The sequence below is a fragment of the Diplotaxodon limnothrissa genome, linkage group LG22 (assembly GCF_057381915.1).
Source record: "Diplotaxodon limnothrissa isolate DT_005_m linkage group LG22, D_limnothrissa_male_GT1.1, whole genome shotgun sequence".
Lineage (NCBI taxonomy): Eukaryota > Metazoa > Chordata > Actinopteri > Cichliformes > Cichlidae > Diplotaxodon > Diplotaxodon limnothrissa.
Genome location: NC_140616.1, coordinates 12,178,142 through 12,194,361, shown reverse-complemented (window position 1 = coordinate 12,194,361; position 16,220 = coordinate 12,178,142). Strand labels below are relative to the sequence as shown.

Here is a 16,220-nt window from a genome sequence, read left to right as displayed (position 1 = left end):
GCACACACACATACATACATACATATATATATATATATATATATATATATAATTTGCCATTTTACTGAGCAAAATACAAAATATAAATGTAGTGATCACTAGCTGAAGAATATTCTAGAGTACACGACTGAATCAATCAAAATTAATTTAAAACATATTTTTAAACAGAAAAATAACTAAAACTAAATAATATTAAATATGATGTAATATAACTGCTTGTTTTTACAGCAATTGTGAAAGTTAAAAGGCCAGCAGCAGCTTTATTAATGTATAATGACATAAAAAAAAAGACTACGTTTCCCATAAGCTTTTGTACGCCGGAAGCAGCCAAACGCCGGACCGGATATCTGTACACGGCGCCCCGAAAAGGCCCTTTTCCGTCTCAGAGAAGTGTGGTACAGAACGGCAGACACAAGTGAGTGAAAATTTTACTTTTTACTTGCTTCATAAATCGTGAAAAAGGGACGGACGCGTATCCAAAATCACTGTGGATTTCCATTGTCCTGGAAATTCGTACAGAAAACTTCAGTTTAGTCGAAATGGCGTTTTTATTCCCTCCGAATGTTTCCGTACCAGCACAACAGCGCTGAGCGTTAGCATGCGACTAGCTCTGTAGCACATGTGGATTCTGCACGTTGAGTAGCGGCTCCGATAGATGTCAAATTCAGGACACTAATTCACAAAATATGTCTATATTAAACTTAATTTCTTCCCTACTAATTAACTGATGCTGAATTTAAACGCGCACCTACGCCCGTTTATAGACGTTTGTAAGCTTAGAATCCGCTGTGGCGCAAGTTTGCTAGTGTTAGCGTGATGCAGGCTTCATCTCCGGCCTCGCTGTACTTGTGACTGTCATTGCTTCGCTAAATCTGACCAAACAGTTACTCAATCTCCTATTAATATGAATAAATGTGCTTCCTATTAAAGTGTCAAATCGTGGGGTTTTCTGCTTTTTGCTGGAAAGCTAACGTCACTTTGTTTGAACGTAACATTGAGTAGCAGCTCAGTCAAGCTACAGTAGTTTTCATTCATTATACACAAATTCGTTAAATAAAGTTCCATTTATAAGACTTATGTCACATAGAAATGTAATAGAGAGGCCACAGATTTGCAGTAAGGTCCACCTTCACAAACCCAAACTCTTACGTGTAAATGTTGGGGGGGGAAAAAAGACATATTTGTCATTTATAGTCCTGAAATTATAATTTTTAAAACAATGTGCCAGTAATGTTGTGGTGTTTCCTCAGTGACCGATTGGGAGACTGCCCCCGCTGTGGCTGAGACCCCAGAGATCAAGCTCTTCGGCAAGTGGAGCACCGATGATGTCCAGATCAACGACATCTCCCTGCAGGTGAGCGGCAGTGTGAAAGATTCACTGTTGTGCTGTTAAGCGAGGCTAGAGTCACGCCTGGACACTCACCTGTTGTCCAGGTGTGCTACAGTGCTCGCAGAGGAAAAGTCTTTGCTTATTCATTGGCTGTAGTCTAATGTGGCCCAGTCAATCACCGGCTCAGACACAATATCTGCCTTTAACGATGCTGTTTTTCAACTTAAAACAGAAAATGATGCTTAAAGATGTCATTCTTCGCTGCAGGATTATATTGCTGTGAAAGAGAAGTACGCCAAGTACCTGCCACACTCTGGAGGACGTTATGCCGCCAAGCGTTTCCGCAAGGCTCAGTGCCCCATCGTGGAGCGTCTGACCAACTCCATGATGATGCACGGCCGCAACAACGGCAAGAAGCTGATGACCGTTCGCATTGTCAAGCACGCCTTCGAGATCATCCACCTGCTGACTGGAGAGGTACTTTCATAGCACTGCTATAGTATGTGTCACTGTTAAAGAGATTCTTAATTATAACTACAGAAAATAAATGGTTCCTTATGCGATGAAAAACACTATTGAAAATTACAGAGAACAGGATCTTACTGTGGTATGAGCAGTTTTCAATAATAACTAAAATATAAATAACTTAATTTAGACACGGCGTGCTGAGAAAATGTTTCAAATTTGAATTCCATCTGGGTTTTAAGACAGTATTTCAGCATTGAAAACATTTTTTTTAGACAGTTGCTGGATTGTTTATTATTTTTAGTGAGTTTTGCAGTGGTTGTTGCCAAGCAGACAAGGGTCCAGAATTAATCTGCATATTTAAGGGTAAATGTGATATTGGCTTTAAACTTTGAGTAAGAAAATTGGGAGCAAACACAAGGATTAACAGCAGATTGTGTCAGCTTTCAGATGGTGTCCAGACTAATGGATCTCTGTCACTACATGTTATGGATTGATTTTAAAAAAATTATCTTCTTAACCTCTTTGTTCCCAGAACCCCCTGCAGGTCCTGGTCAATGCCATCATCAACAGTGGACCCCGTGAGGACTCCACCCGTATTGGTCGTGCTGGTACCGTCAGGAGGCAGGCTGTTGACGTGTCACCCCTCCGCAGAGTCAACCAGGTAACAAACGCACAATTTTTTTTCTACCTCCACGTAATTGTTGATGTCTAATCATGTGACTAGATGACTTTAATGCATCTTTTAGGACATGTAAAGTTTGATGCATGTTCAGTTTTTTTCCTGGTTTGCACATGACCTTTATTACTGTCAGGTCTGCATACAAGAGTGGTTCTCAAGCGGAAAGATCAAAACAGAAAATATGAAGCGAAGCTAAACTGAGAAGTTCAGTTTGGCTTCACTTAGCTGAACATTTTAACCCCTCCTATTAGTGATCGTTAGAAATTGCGAGGTTCAGTCTTTTCTCACCTTGTTGGGCATATAGAATACAGTAAAGGCAGTTAGTCTCTTAGATTGTGGCAGTCTTATTTTTAACAATTTCATTAATAGCCTCTCCAGTGTAAGTAAATAAATACTTGATTATCATCAGTGCCAGTGTCCTTCTGTCAAAAAGGACAGAAGTACCAAAAAAATGCTTCCATGCTGAAAAACCTCTTTGTCCAACACCATCTTCAACAGTTTTAGCATGAAAATAAATTAGAAAAGGTTCACTGTTTTTTCATGTATTTGATGTGTTAAACGAGGCTAGAGTCACGCCTGGACATTTTCTGTTGTCTTGGTGTGCTAGAGTGCTCGTAGATTAAAAGTCTTTGCTTATTCATTGGCTGTAGTCTGTCGTGGCCCAGCCAATCACCAACTCAGATACATTTCACTGCTGGCCTGTGGTCATGTCTCTGGAGTTTAACCCGTTTCACCTCACTAACGTGTGCTCCGTCTCGTCTTGCAGGCCATCTGGCTGCTGTGCACGGGAGCAAGAGAAGCTGCTTTCAGGAACATCAAGACCATCGCTGAGTGCCTGGCTGATGAGCTGATCAATGCAGCTAAGGTAACAGACTTAGTGGACTCTGATTACATCCTGCCAATTATGTTGGAACCTTTTTAGTGATCAGAGCTGACACATATGAGAAACTGTTGTGAGGCGTGTTAAACTTAAGTTTCTCTCTCTTTGCAGGGTTCATCTAACTCTTATGCCATCAAGAAGAAGGACGAGTTGGAGAGAGTTGCCAAGTCCAACCGTTAAACATGTTCACTTTCTAACAAAACAAATAAATCAAGAAATTTCTGTTGAGTTTGAGTGTTTTATTGGACATCACATACACAAGCCTTTGATTCTGTGATGGAAAGCTGGAGTTCTGAGTTAAACTACAAGGTAAAATTATCTTATTGGTTAGTGCTGTGACAACTTTTCCCTTAATCAAGCTGTAATATTTTAATTTTGGATGGGTGGCACTGCTGATAGCTACTGTTTTACTGGCTCAAAAGTACTGTTCAGTTATAGTGGCACAGTTGGTCAGCACTGTAGCCTCCCCAAAAGGTGCCAGATTTGATACCATTGATTAGCTGGTGTCTTTCAATGCATGCGTTTGTTTTCTGCAAGTCTCCCATAATTGGTCCTAGGTGTGAATGTGGGGTTGCACGTCTGTACTCTCCCTGCGATAGACTGGTGATCAATCCAAGGTTTCGCTAACAGCTGGGATAGGCTGCTGCCCCACTGAGATTCTGAATTGGACAAGTAGAAAATAAATGAAAAGACTGGATTTACATTTATTTTAGCCGGATGTACCTAAAGAACTGGCAGTTGAATTACACAGGAATAAAAGTATCACTAAAAGTTAGAAGCTGGATTTTAATATTTCTACACTTGGGACAAATTCATACACTGCAAAGCTAAATCAAATCTGAATCATCACCTAGCAGCTACAGATGGTCTGCAATTTAAAAACAGTTAATACCCAAGTACTGAAATGTGGATATGAAAGCTGTACACTGTAGTAAATGTGGGCACCAAGTCTTAGGTTAGCCAAGAAAACATTTAAAGGGGACTATCACAAACAGTAATGTTAAGAGACATCAGATTTCTGGAAAGCAGACGTAATGCCCCTTTACTGGATCTAGATTACATCAATTTGGTGAGAAAAGTTAAAAAAAATGTTGGGCTGATTGTTGCCTTTGGCTTTTCCTTCACACTTTGGTCTAAAAACGTAATGAACATCTGCATATATACAGAATGAAACTTGCAGTGAAGACTTTCCTGTGGGGTTACTGTTTTACTTTGGTGAACTGTGAAAGAGTTGGAACAGTGCAAAACTACAGCTTCATCTAGTGGTTTCATGAGTAGATTTAAGGACATTGTGCAGCGCTGTTCGTTCAGCAGAGGGGGTAGTGGTGCAGTAAATTAGGTGGCTGGTTCTGTCTCAAAATACTGCACATTAGTATCACTACCCCCACCACTGCGAACACCTGCAGATAAATGCTGAGTGGCGTGGGCGTGTTTTCAGAAATATGTATGCTTTCTGTTGACAAGGAGGCAGAGTGAGGACAGAGACGCTCCCAGCTTGGAGGCCTCGCTGCAGGCTGTCGGCAGGAGGGTGTAGTCCTGCAGCTTCTGGAAGGCCTGCAGAGAGAGAGGAAACAGTTCAGTCATTCAGACCTGAGCTAGTTGTTACAGACTACACTGCAGGGAAAACTGAAAGGAAAGGAGGAAGGAAAATTTGCTTCACTGGCTGGAAGTTAGAACACCAGATCTGACTCATGAGTGTCAGCGATTAAGAGTCTTAGATCTACATGACAGTTTTGATGTTTCCCTTTTCTTTAGAGACCAAAACTCTAAAAAAAAAAAAATTAAAAAGCAACTTCAATTTTGTTACATTTCTAATGGTAATGTTGATTTATCAAACTCATCTAATGATTTATTGCCACGCTAGCGTTATTTTCCATTTCCCCCCTGATGAGTTTCCACGTTGTCTGGATAACATTCACATTTCTTGATGTGATTTGTACAGTGTACAATTCCAGCAGCATGTGACCTGATGCTGCTTACAAATTTACCTGTTACACTTGATGCAAGTGGAACTTTTTTGTAGGCCTGTGCAGAACCAGCACATGCATCTCTCCTGGTCAAGCTGATGGCAGCAGTGACAGCTGATGAACTGACCCCTCAGCCAAGCTGCATGCTCATCTTCAGCTGTGAAAGCAGCCAGGTGCATATACACACTAACAAGTGACATCATTTCAGGACAATATGACTTGGCCCGGTTGCACAGTGTTCTACTGAAAACAATTAGTGATTCCAATAAAACACCAGCCATCACAAAAATGCACAGATGTGCATCTCAGATTAAATTGAAGGTTGTGGGAGTGTTCTTTAAGAATGAAGCTGTTTTTTAATCTGGTGTACAAAGATAATAATCTACAAAGATTGTGTGATCCTATTATAAGATGGTTGTATGGGTGGGTTGGTGGACAATATTGGACATTGTGAAATTTTTTAAATGCAAAATACTGACTTGAGGGCAAACTGCTTGAAGGGAAATCATGCAAAAAACAAGATATCAGTCTTTAAAGGAATTTGTTGCTTTTTCTTTGTGAAGTTTATCTCATTGTGAAAAATCAAAGTTTCCAAATGTTCAAATTAACTCCTCTAATTGTAAGTTCGGTTTTAAATCTCGCCTGATATAATTTTTAGCAGTGGCGCACACACAGTTTCACAAAATACAATCATTATTTTACTTCTGATTTATTTAATTTGCCTCAATCCTGAAACAAACTACAGAAGTATCTGAAAATGCTGATTTATTCTCACTATGCTGGACTCAGCTTCTGTCCTGCCACCTACTTACATATTTAACGGGTCAGAGACGGCACCGTGAGCGGGATATCGACTTCACTAGTCTCAAAAACATTTCAGCTCTTGGAACCACAAGCACAACTGTGACCTTCAACTGCAATGTAACGAGTAAAGAAATGTGAAAAAAAGAAATCTGTTCACATCCCAGATCTTCTTTAGAGAACCTTTTTTGTCTAATGATCAGTTTAGAGCGAGTCAGTCACATTTAGGTCTGATTTAGGATTAACAGAGGCACTTGACTTCCAGGTGGTGAAGCAGCACAAGACACAGAGGTAACATCTGAATTACAGATGCATTAGGCCTTAAAAGGGATAATCACTAATAACAGACAGATTTATAAATCATAAAAGCACTTAGGTTTAACACACAGGACCAATCACACAAAGGACCGGATGCACAGGGTTTATTACAAAAAACAAAACAAACAACACGAGCTGAGCAGATATCAAATTTCTTATAGGAGCCTGATGGTTGATTTTGATGTGTGATACAATGCATCTGTAGATCTTCTATTATATTGTTGATGCAGTGTGGCTTTGATGTTAATGCTGTTGCATTTCTTTTTATATTTAGATAAAACTAATAAAAAGCTTTGATCACACCAAAGAAGAAGCCATGTATTTCTGTGGTGCAGCGCAAACACATGTGAATCTGCAGCAATACTAGTTATAAATATTTGATCTTGGGCGGTAAGTTTACTTCACTCCGTCTTGAAAGAAGCTGAGATTCTCCCACAGACTTATCAGAAACACACAAGCTAATGACTGCTGTTTAAAGGGAACTGGAGCTGATGACCTAGCTTCTTTTATGTGGAGACGGTGGAAAAAAGGAGGGCTAACATCTGAAAACCTGAGTCCAGCTATCATTTGTACTCCTCCCGATGGAAGCTGTTAGCAAATATTTGTGGGTTTATGCAAGCACTCACGCGACCGAGTAAAGCACCGTGAGACCTTAAAGCTCACACTGACAGTATTTAAAGCTGTTGGATGAGCATGCATGCTTATGATTACTGAACATATGATTCAGTGTTTATGTAGCCTAATTAATACAACAAGGAGATAAGAGCCAGAAAAACTGCCAGAGAAGAAGAAAAAAAAAAATCTGTCAAACTATAACATAATGAAAATAGCAAATTACAGGAAAACTTATTTATTGCTATTAGCACATACATGAACATGACATTATACTGCAATAATGTGCAGTTTATTTAAAAAAAAAAAAAAAGAAAAAACCCTCTGTGGTACTCACAGAAACGCTGTCAGGGCATTCGTCTGCTGGTCGGTGCAGCAGGAAGTCCCGTTTGGACAGACCTTTGATGTAAATGCAGTTTGCTGCCAACTCCTCTGGGACGGTGAGCACATCGTAGTGGTGATCAGTCAGCTGTTCCATCATCTGCAGACAAACACGCACATCCAGCATTACACACAGTCGCCGAGCTCCAAGCCAGCACTAATGACATAAACAGATGTGTGCAGTTCAAGTGAGGATGGAGAGATTATATATTTATGACTCATAATGAAAAACAGTATTGACCATAGAGAGATGTTGGGCCCTGCCTAGCACAATGCTTTAAAATCCTTGTCTTAAAAAAGGTTCATTTTAAATGTTGTCATTTCTCTCTTTACATTTCAATAAACTAACTGAAAACCAGCACAAAGGCTTGATCATCACGATGCTTAATACAAAGTCACCAAAAAAATTAACTAAAGAACCCTTTTCATCAAGTCATGTAATCTTCTGGGATATTAATCTGGTCAAAGTAGATGAAGAGTTTGTTAATCAGTTCCAGCTGCTGTTGTTAATGTAATTAACATAAGGTGCACTAGTCAGGCAACAACGAGACAACCCCCCTAAACATGAAGGATGGTCACTCATTTCTTTTCCACTAGTTCTCATCTGGCTAAAGTCAGTGTCACTGAGTTCATGAGGGTGGCATGAGGGCCCAGCATGCTTTACTTGGGCCCTGCCTGGCACTCTGGAGAATGGGCAGGTTCACCCCGAGTACATGTGACAGACATCAAAGGGTCTGGAGAAGATGTGGAGAGCATTCTGCGGCCTGTAACATCATTCAGCATGACTGCTTTCATAGTTGGCCAGGGACTAACAAAAAGGGAGGGATGCACAGACCGGCTGGCAATGGCACTGACTGCCATCAGGTACCAGGATGAAACCCTTGGAAACACTGTCAGACTACGCTGGTGCAATGGGTCCTGGGTTCCTCCTGGTGCACGATAACGCCCAGCCTCATGTAGCGAGAGTGTGCAGAAAGTTCTTGGAGGAGGAAGGAATTGATATCATGCTTGCACTGAGCCTAATCAAACAGGACACCTCTGGGACATTATGTTTGGGCCTGATGCTGCCAGGTTGCACCTCAGACTTCACCAGGAGCTCAGTGATGCCCTAGGAGGAGATCCTCCAGGACACCATCCATTGTTTCATTAGAAAGCTTACCCGACCTTGTCTGGCCATACTAACTACTGAGTACCATTTTGAGTTGGTATGAAATTATTTCAAAATAGACTAGCTAGCTGCATAATTTTTTCACTTTGACTTTATTTTTTTTTGGCATAATTTCATTCCAACACATTGCCCAATCCATATCGATCTGGCATGACGCCCCGCAGGTGAGATCTAATGTGCTTTCAAAATGTGACTAATTTTTTTAAGTGGTGCATTTACAATTAAAGTTGAAAATGGCAGCTCTAATTTACATCAACCTCTCAGTGTTTTAGGGACACGAGTCATAACGGCATAAACTGATGTGTCAAGTAATTTTTAGCTGTTTTGGTCATTACTGAGGTCAAATTTATTATTGTTTATTATGATTTCTCACAGACTTCTTCCTTGATTAGGTGGAAAGCCATCCTTATCATGTATAGCATCTTGCAGTGCCGTTCATTGCCCCTTGGATTTCTTTTCAAAGGTGCAGCTGTCGCAGAGGATTGTGGGTCATTGCTGCTACCAATGTGGCTGGATATAGCAATACATCCAGGTGTTTGTAATCACACTAAATAGTATCATGACGTGGAACCATCCTTTGTTTTCTGACTAAACGTAGTGCCAGGATAAGGGATTTCCAGCTACTGAGACTGATCACCCCTCATATACAGCCGCACAAGCTGTTGCTCACAGCCATTTCTGTTCCTTTTACGCAGAGCCTCCAACTTGTTTGTTATAAGGTCTCCAGCACAGGCACACAGACATGCTAAATGGAAAGCTATGTAGCCTGTGTAAACAAACTGGCATGAATAGATGAATGTGCAGGGTCAGCTGGCAGGCTGTCACACCTGGATTTCTATAACACAGTCAGCAAATGGACAAAAACAAAACTTTAATGATTGAAGTTAAATATTATGCTCACTTCCAGCTCCATATTTTTATTCTGTTGTTGTTGTTGTTGTTATTGTGTGTTCAGAATAATCCCTTTTCATCTAATTTTGGACTTTTAATACGGTCTTGAGTTAATCCAAATAAGCAGGCAAAAATCCTATTTTCATAAAAGCTACAGGGAGTGTTTTCTCCTTGGTATGCGCTTTTCCCTCAATTGCTACAATGCCACAATATTATTAAGGAATTACCCTTTGGGAAACAACACACACATACATACCCGGAGTGTCTTCTTGGCCCCATCACTGTTGCTGAAGATGATGGTGTTTGGGCCTCCCATGGAGCAGATGTTTTTCAGTCGGGCTCCATCACAGACGGGGACAGTCGACACGGCAAAGTCCTGAACACATGTGGGGGTGAACGGTTACCAAGCATACTGGAAACTTCTAGAAGTTTCCAAGCAGGTTTGTTTTGTCATCACAGGTGTAACTAATAACATTAAGATTGGCTTTTCACACATCCCAGTAACTGATGCCTCGACTCCAATCGACTCCTAACTTACTCTCACACTATAAAGTGGTTCCATCTCTGCTCTACACACTGTATATGTAAGGGTGATATTTATGAACGAAAGTTAAATGGAGCCAGAGTGACTCCTCTGAAACACAACACTGATGAAATCATCTCCTGGTTATCCCCAGTCCCCCAGTCGAACACTTAAACCCTCTCATCCGCTGACACCATTTCACACCACACCCCCACACTCCCACACCCAAGGGAAGAGCGAAGAGCAAATTCAACTCCAAAATATGCAAAATATGTGTGCGTGTCAAACAGAAGTGCATCTATAGTTCTTGAAAAGAGTCAATACTAATGAGCAGCTTGAGCCCAGCCCGAGTGAGCACGCTGTGCAGCGTTGTGATTATTTGGGCAGTGGAACAACCTCATTCATCAGTGTTTATACACAAGAATTCCCCAAATGCAATTCAGCAAATGGCCACCTGCTCACATTGGCACCTGGGTTTCATATCCGACTGTAATCTTGGCACCGAGGCAATCTTTGTTGTGCAGGCTAAAAATATAAACTCTATATTTTAGTTAGTTGTGTATTGATAATCCTTAGCTGGGCTTTTATGGAGATACACAGACATACAGCAGTCCACACTAAGACACTTTTACTGTAAGGCAAAGATAATAAGATGTAGCAGTTGTATATAAACGCATCAGGATAAAAAAAAAAAAAAAAAAAAAAAGGGAGTGAAGAAAACATGCTCAGTGCATCATGAAAATTTCCCCCAGCAGCCTGAGCTATAGCAACATAACCCGAGGATTTGATCTAGGCCTAACTATAAGCTTTATTAACAAAGGAAAGTTTTCATCTTAAAAGTAGAGACAGTGTCTGAATGCCTGTAGGTTTGTGAACCAAAGGCAGAGAGGACTCAACCTTTAAAGTTTCTCTGATGTATGGCTTCCCTCTATATGCATTTTTCCTTTTTATACCTAAAAATCAATCCCACTACGCTATGTGGAAGGATCCCTCAGCTTGAGCTGTAATCATGGATGCACAGGTATTATTTACCTTTAGTGTATAAAAGAGGCATGACACACCTGGATTATCTAATCTCTGGTGAAGACCCTACACTAAAGTCTTCCTTTGCATTTTTAAGTTTCACATACTTTAATTAACTGCTCTTCAGTTTGAGTGAATTAACAAAGAAGCCAGGGCTAAATCCTCCAGTACTGTGCCACACACTGAATTTAATTACAAGTAGCCCTAAATAGAAAAGCTGTCATAAACATTTAAGTTCAAATGACATCTGACATGATAAACTACAGCAGCAGGCTGCAACAAAACACTCGATGGATGATGCAGCTGTGCCACGTGTCAAAATGTGTTGACTGACATCCCTCTTAAAAAGACGACTCTGAGGCAAAAATGTCAGATTCTGTTAAAAGCATGCCGCCCTGACTCCTCAAATCAGAGACAGACATGTGCCTTCACGACAGGCAGCCCCAAACTAGGGAAAGTTTGAAAAAGCTTCCTCCTGCTCACTGTACCCTCTTCCCTCTATAGCCCTTACCCTGAAGGTGTCTGCCAGCACCTCCGCCCCTCTGCGGTTGGTGTGGGAGGAGATGCCGACAAAGAACTCCCTCCCCGTGAAGAGGATGTCGCTGCCCTCCAGCGTGGCACCTACAGAGTCGCCCTGCTCTCCGTCCATCTCCACCACAGTCAGGTTGAGCTCCGACATCACCCTCCTCACCGCCTCCACCTGAGGGAGGAATAAACTAGACTCAGTACGAGAGTTGGAAGAAAGCAGCTCAGGCAGGTGGTCTCCGTGTAACATCATCAGTTCTGTGTTTCACTGGCAATTAATATTTGCAATAAGAAGCTACAATAATTAAAAAAACAAAAACAAAAAAAACCAGACTGTCAGCTGAGCATTTTAAAATGTGCTTAAAAACAACAACTGTCTAATAAAAGAACATTTGCGTATAAATCCAGCTGTTGTATAATTTAGTCATTCATTTACATTCTGATTATTTACTGTTCAACTTTAAAGATTTCTTTCAAACAGCTGAGCTGGTTTCCCTCCTCTTGTTAATCCAGGTCTCTCTTCCTGCCATCTTAGAATAAGTGGAACTGAAACTGTTGGAGTAAGCAGTGAAACCGTTGCAAAACCAGATTTCTGAAAAATCATTTAAATAATTCTCGATCAGTTATCTCGGGCTTTTTTTTTTTAATCACTTGTGGAAGCCACAATTGTAAATAAAAACTACATTTAGATTAACTGTGCAACAGAACAACTCTCTTATCATGTTATGGTGACACATTTTGCAATACGCGCGACACTGCAAAACAACGGGGTTCCAGCAGTAGAACATCTGGGATGTGTTTGAGTGTCTACCAATGAAAAGGTTGTGGGATCGATCCCCGGCTCCTCCAGACCGCTTGCTGAAGCATCCTTGGCCAAGATACTGAACCCCAAGTTGCCTCCAATGCATTCACTCGGGCGCGAGTGTGTGAGAATGTTAGAAAGAGCTTATGCTTAGATAAAAGTGCTGTATTAATGTGTCTGTCTGGGTGAATGAGACTTACAGAAGAAAGTGCATTGAGTGCTCAATGAGTAAAAAGGCACTATATAAGTAAAAGTCCATTTACAACCAGATAATACATTATAATATCTGGAACTAAAGAAGAAAAATACTTCCAAAAAGGAACTGTGCATTTACTGTCACCCAAAGGGTCTGGGTGTTTATCTATTAATTTATTTTAATTAATCAGCTCTTTGATTTGCTTCCTGGCTTTTGATTCATTTTCTGTCCGAGCCATGTTAAGTTCCACTCTAAGAAACATGTTAAGAAAACATTAGGACATTAAAAAAAAACTGTAAAATGGTGTCAACACTTATTAACTGGACAGGAACCATTTGAACCGCATCACTGTTGAGAAGTTTCTTTCCCTAAAGCTTTTTCCAGCAAACCTCCAAGTAGTTTAGGAAAACTACAAACTCTCTCTTAACATTTTTCTTAAAGTTGCATTTTTAAGTCAGTCATAAAATAACATTTTGTTTATCAAACAGCCAAAAATAATAGCCGATGAATGGACTCGTAGCCAGGAAAAACCCTGAGATCTAACTACAGAAGTATAACTGGAACTTTGGACACTCCCAATAAGTCTGCCAGCATCTAAAACACCAAAAAGAAAACCAGTATCAATCAACCAATATCACTGTTGCTTAGAAACATTGTTTTCAGGAGTCTAGGGGGGATATGTCTGAAAGGCCAATGATCATAGCAACAAGGAACAACAAAGATCAGTGAGACCATGTTACAAACAGCCCATACTATGTTTGTCAAGTTCATTTTTATACCGTACTCATACAAACCATTACCCAATACTACATAGAAGATTAAGTGCACTCTGAAAGGCTTTTTCTATGCTGCATTACCTCGCTTTGTCTCTGCTCTTTGAAGGGCCTGGTGATGAGCGCCGTGTCTCCCTGGATGACAGCCACATCCTCTATCTTCCAGCTTTCTGGCAGCTCGGGGTCAGGGGGGATCTCGATCAGCTGCAGGCCCACCTTCTGCCTCAACGCTCCAGTCAGGCAACCGAACTGACGCTGAGCTTTGGCCAGGTCCACCGAAACCTCCCCGTTCTCCTGGCTGTCCCCTGCTTTCTTTCCAAAGGTCTCTGGAATGCCCCTCACCACGGCGTGGGTGAAATGGCCATAAGGGCACATGTTTGCCATGGTTTCAATAATGTGGTAGCAAATATTGGGGCTGTGCCAAAAATCTCACTAAGCTGGCTCTGCCAGGAGAGGAACAAGAGGCAATAAAAGGATGTGAACGTTTATGTGTTTCTGGTCTCCTCTCTTGCAGTCTCGGTATTATTAAGACGCTGGAGGAAAAATGCTCTAAACTAAGCTAAGCTTGTGAAGAAGTAGATCCAGGAAGAGAATGGGAAGCATCTTCAGCCTGGTCTTTGCCTCTTCTTTAATTAGGGACTTCACCATCTATTATCCCAAACATGGGAAGCAAATACTACCAGCCTAAGAAAGAAAAAGATGGATACATCAAGGCAAGAACAAACAAAAATATCAATTTCTATAAAACATTAGAGGGTCACATCCCTGCCTACATGCTTTCATTGGCACTGGACTAAAGTGAAATATAGTCCTAAAAATCTGTAATTTATTTACTCTGTAGGGGAATAATAAAAAAAAAAAGTTTATCCCCCATTAAAACATCCAAGGACAGCTGAAATAATACACAGACAAAGAGCACGGCTGAAAGGAGACAAAGGAGCTTTGTTCAAGGTCAGATTATAAGGAATCATTATTCAATAGCCCTCCAATATGCTGCAATGCCTCTTCATATCTGGCCAGTGGGTTAGATTTGGGACAATTGCCCTTTTATCATCTTCCCTGTAACTGGCAGGAGTCACCCACGGCGAGCTGCACACAGGATGTTTCTTAAATCTGCTTCATAACTTATGCAACAAGTGCTGGGCTTTGATGTTCACTTGACTTTGTTTTAAAAGGCTGCAGCACATGGAGAATATTAATGGATACTTGAACACCGAATATTTACAAACTACATTATGATCACTACTTATATGTTGAATTTTTCTACCTCGTATAGCTTTTGTTTGAGTTTTACCAGCTGTATTAATCAGTACAAACTTCAACCACAAGCAGAACAAAACATCCTGAGGCTGTGGGGCTGCAGGAGTGCACCGCCCCAGCAACTCAACTCTCTTCCAAAATACTTTTCATGATGTTCCCCATCTTTCTTAAATCGGCAAAATAACAGCAACACCCTCACCCCGAGTCGCACAAATAACAAACAGAGCTCTACACTTAGGCCTGCTCACCTGTTTTAGGTCCCGGGTATCCGCTTTCGTCGCCGTTTTCCCTCTATTTTAATTTAATTTCCAAAGCAGCCGAGCTCCCGTTACTCTCCAGCTCCTTTCTCTCTGCCGAATGGCTATCGCGTCAAGACGGCGAACGTGAATTGGCATGTTTCCGGTGGCAAATTTCAAAATAAGACAGCATTGGTTTACATGAACTGTGTCGCGTCGTTTGTACCATATTGCAACTGCTATACAAAAAATAGCGCGCGATAAAATAGCGCGCGATAGTGTGTATACACTATGTATACACTGTAACTGAAAAAAATAATAATTTGCCAACGGTCGTGCTCATAGTTTTTAACGCCACCCCCAAGGAACTTCCGGTCTTATTTTCAACCATTGACGCTCACTTCCCCCACCACCTCCCCTCCCCATCCCCCACAGTCCTACCCGGATTCAATCAGCGGTGATTTATCGCATGCGCTGCTGTTCTGGCGCTTGCACTTTTAGTGGCAACTGCACTGCAAAGTTACAACCGTTTTAATTTAATTTACACTGGTTTCGAGTTCGTTAACAAAACAGAATTTAATTTGTGTGAAGTTAATATAAACATATTCTTAATTTGTGAGTACATTTGTGACCGCCGTTACTGTTAACCTACGTAATTGCTACATTTAGAATACTTGTTCAACCTATCTGGTGTTACTAACAAATGCGTAATTTAGACTAGTTTAATATAACATTAGGCGGATGCCTTGTTGAAAAATGCCCAGAAAATTCCTATTTTTGCCACACTGGTGCTCCTACGCATTAAAACAGAATTAAAGTCAGATTTTTCTAGGATTATGGACTCCCCCTTTCCCCCTCTCCCATCCCTGCTGTAATCCTGATGAATTGTTTATGAAGGGTCAGGCTTGTGCTTTATATACAAATATAAATGTGGTCTGTCTGAAAGCGAATCAAAGATTTATATGCTGAATTACTGAGCCATCTTTGTTTTTATCCAAATTTTCTGCTGCAACGAGGAAGACGAGGGAAGCTGCAGGAGCTCGTCTCCAGTGTGTAGAAGAGGCTGAAAATGAGAACCTGGATGTAAACGGCAGAATGAATAGATGTAAAAAAGGGTGGAGGATGGGAGGTAGAGGGCACAGACAGACAGGATTAAAGAACACCATCTGTCCACTGAGATCCTTCAGCCAGGACACACAAAAAAAACATCCCCATCAAATGCAGGATTAACACTGTCTGCACAAACATGAATGGACTCAGTTGTGAGTCGCTTTAGGCTTGTATTTTTAAGTTTTACAACATGAATGCTTGCTTATTTGAACAAAAGAAAAGGACCTTTAATCCCATAATACTTTTATTTGGCACTAGTTCTGGGGATTCTTTTGTA

At 40.9% G+C, this 16,220-nt stretch overlaps 2 protein-coding genes and 2 non-coding genes across 4 annotated transcripts; 3 read left to right on the top strand and 1 right to left on the bottom strand.

Annotated features, from left to right (window-relative positions):
- The first annotated feature begins 359 nt into the window (after positions 1 to 359).
- rps5 (ribosomal protein S5) lies at positions 360 to 3,575 on the top strand. The gene is made up of 6 exons (XM_085345817.1): positions 360 to 415; positions 1,251 to 1,354; positions 1,598 to 1,807; positions 2,331 to 2,459; positions 3,244 to 3,342; positions 3,469 to 3,575. Coding segments are annotated over exons 1-6 (612 nt in total). The 5' UTR covers positions 360 to 414; the 3' UTR covers positions 3,538 to 3,575.
- Positions 1,393 to 1,525, top strand: LOC146609489 (small nucleolar RNA SNORA3/SNORA45 family). The gene has a single exon (XR_014905097.1). It is a non-coding gene; the product is annotated as a small nucleolar RNA SNORA3/SNORA45 family (small nucleolar RNA).
- LOC146609488 (small nucleolar RNA SNORA3/SNORA45 family) lies at positions 3,035 to 3,166 on the top strand. Its single transcript, XR_014905096.1, has one exon. It is a non-coding gene; the product is annotated as a small nucleolar RNA SNORA3/SNORA45 family (small nucleolar RNA).
- Positions 3,576 to 4,242: 667 nt separating the features above from the next.
- On the bottom strand, positions 4,243 to 14,940 carry ddah2 (DDAH family member 2, ADMA-independent). Its single transcript, XM_085346424.1, has 6 exons — positions 14,846 to 14,940; positions 13,422 to 14,021; positions 11,553 to 11,741; positions 9,752 to 9,871; positions 7,393 to 7,536; positions 4,243 to 4,911 (listed from the first exon to the last, which is right to left on the bottom strand). The coding sequence occupies exons 2-6, from the start codon at positions 13,719 to 13,721 to the stop codon at positions 4,792 to 4,794; spliced, it is 873 nt and encodes a 290-aa protein (XP_085202550.1). The 5' UTR covers positions 13,722 to 14,021; positions 14,846 to 14,940; the 3' UTR covers positions 4,243 to 4,791.
- Between the last annotated feature and the right edge of the window lie 1,280 nt (positions 14,941 to 16,220).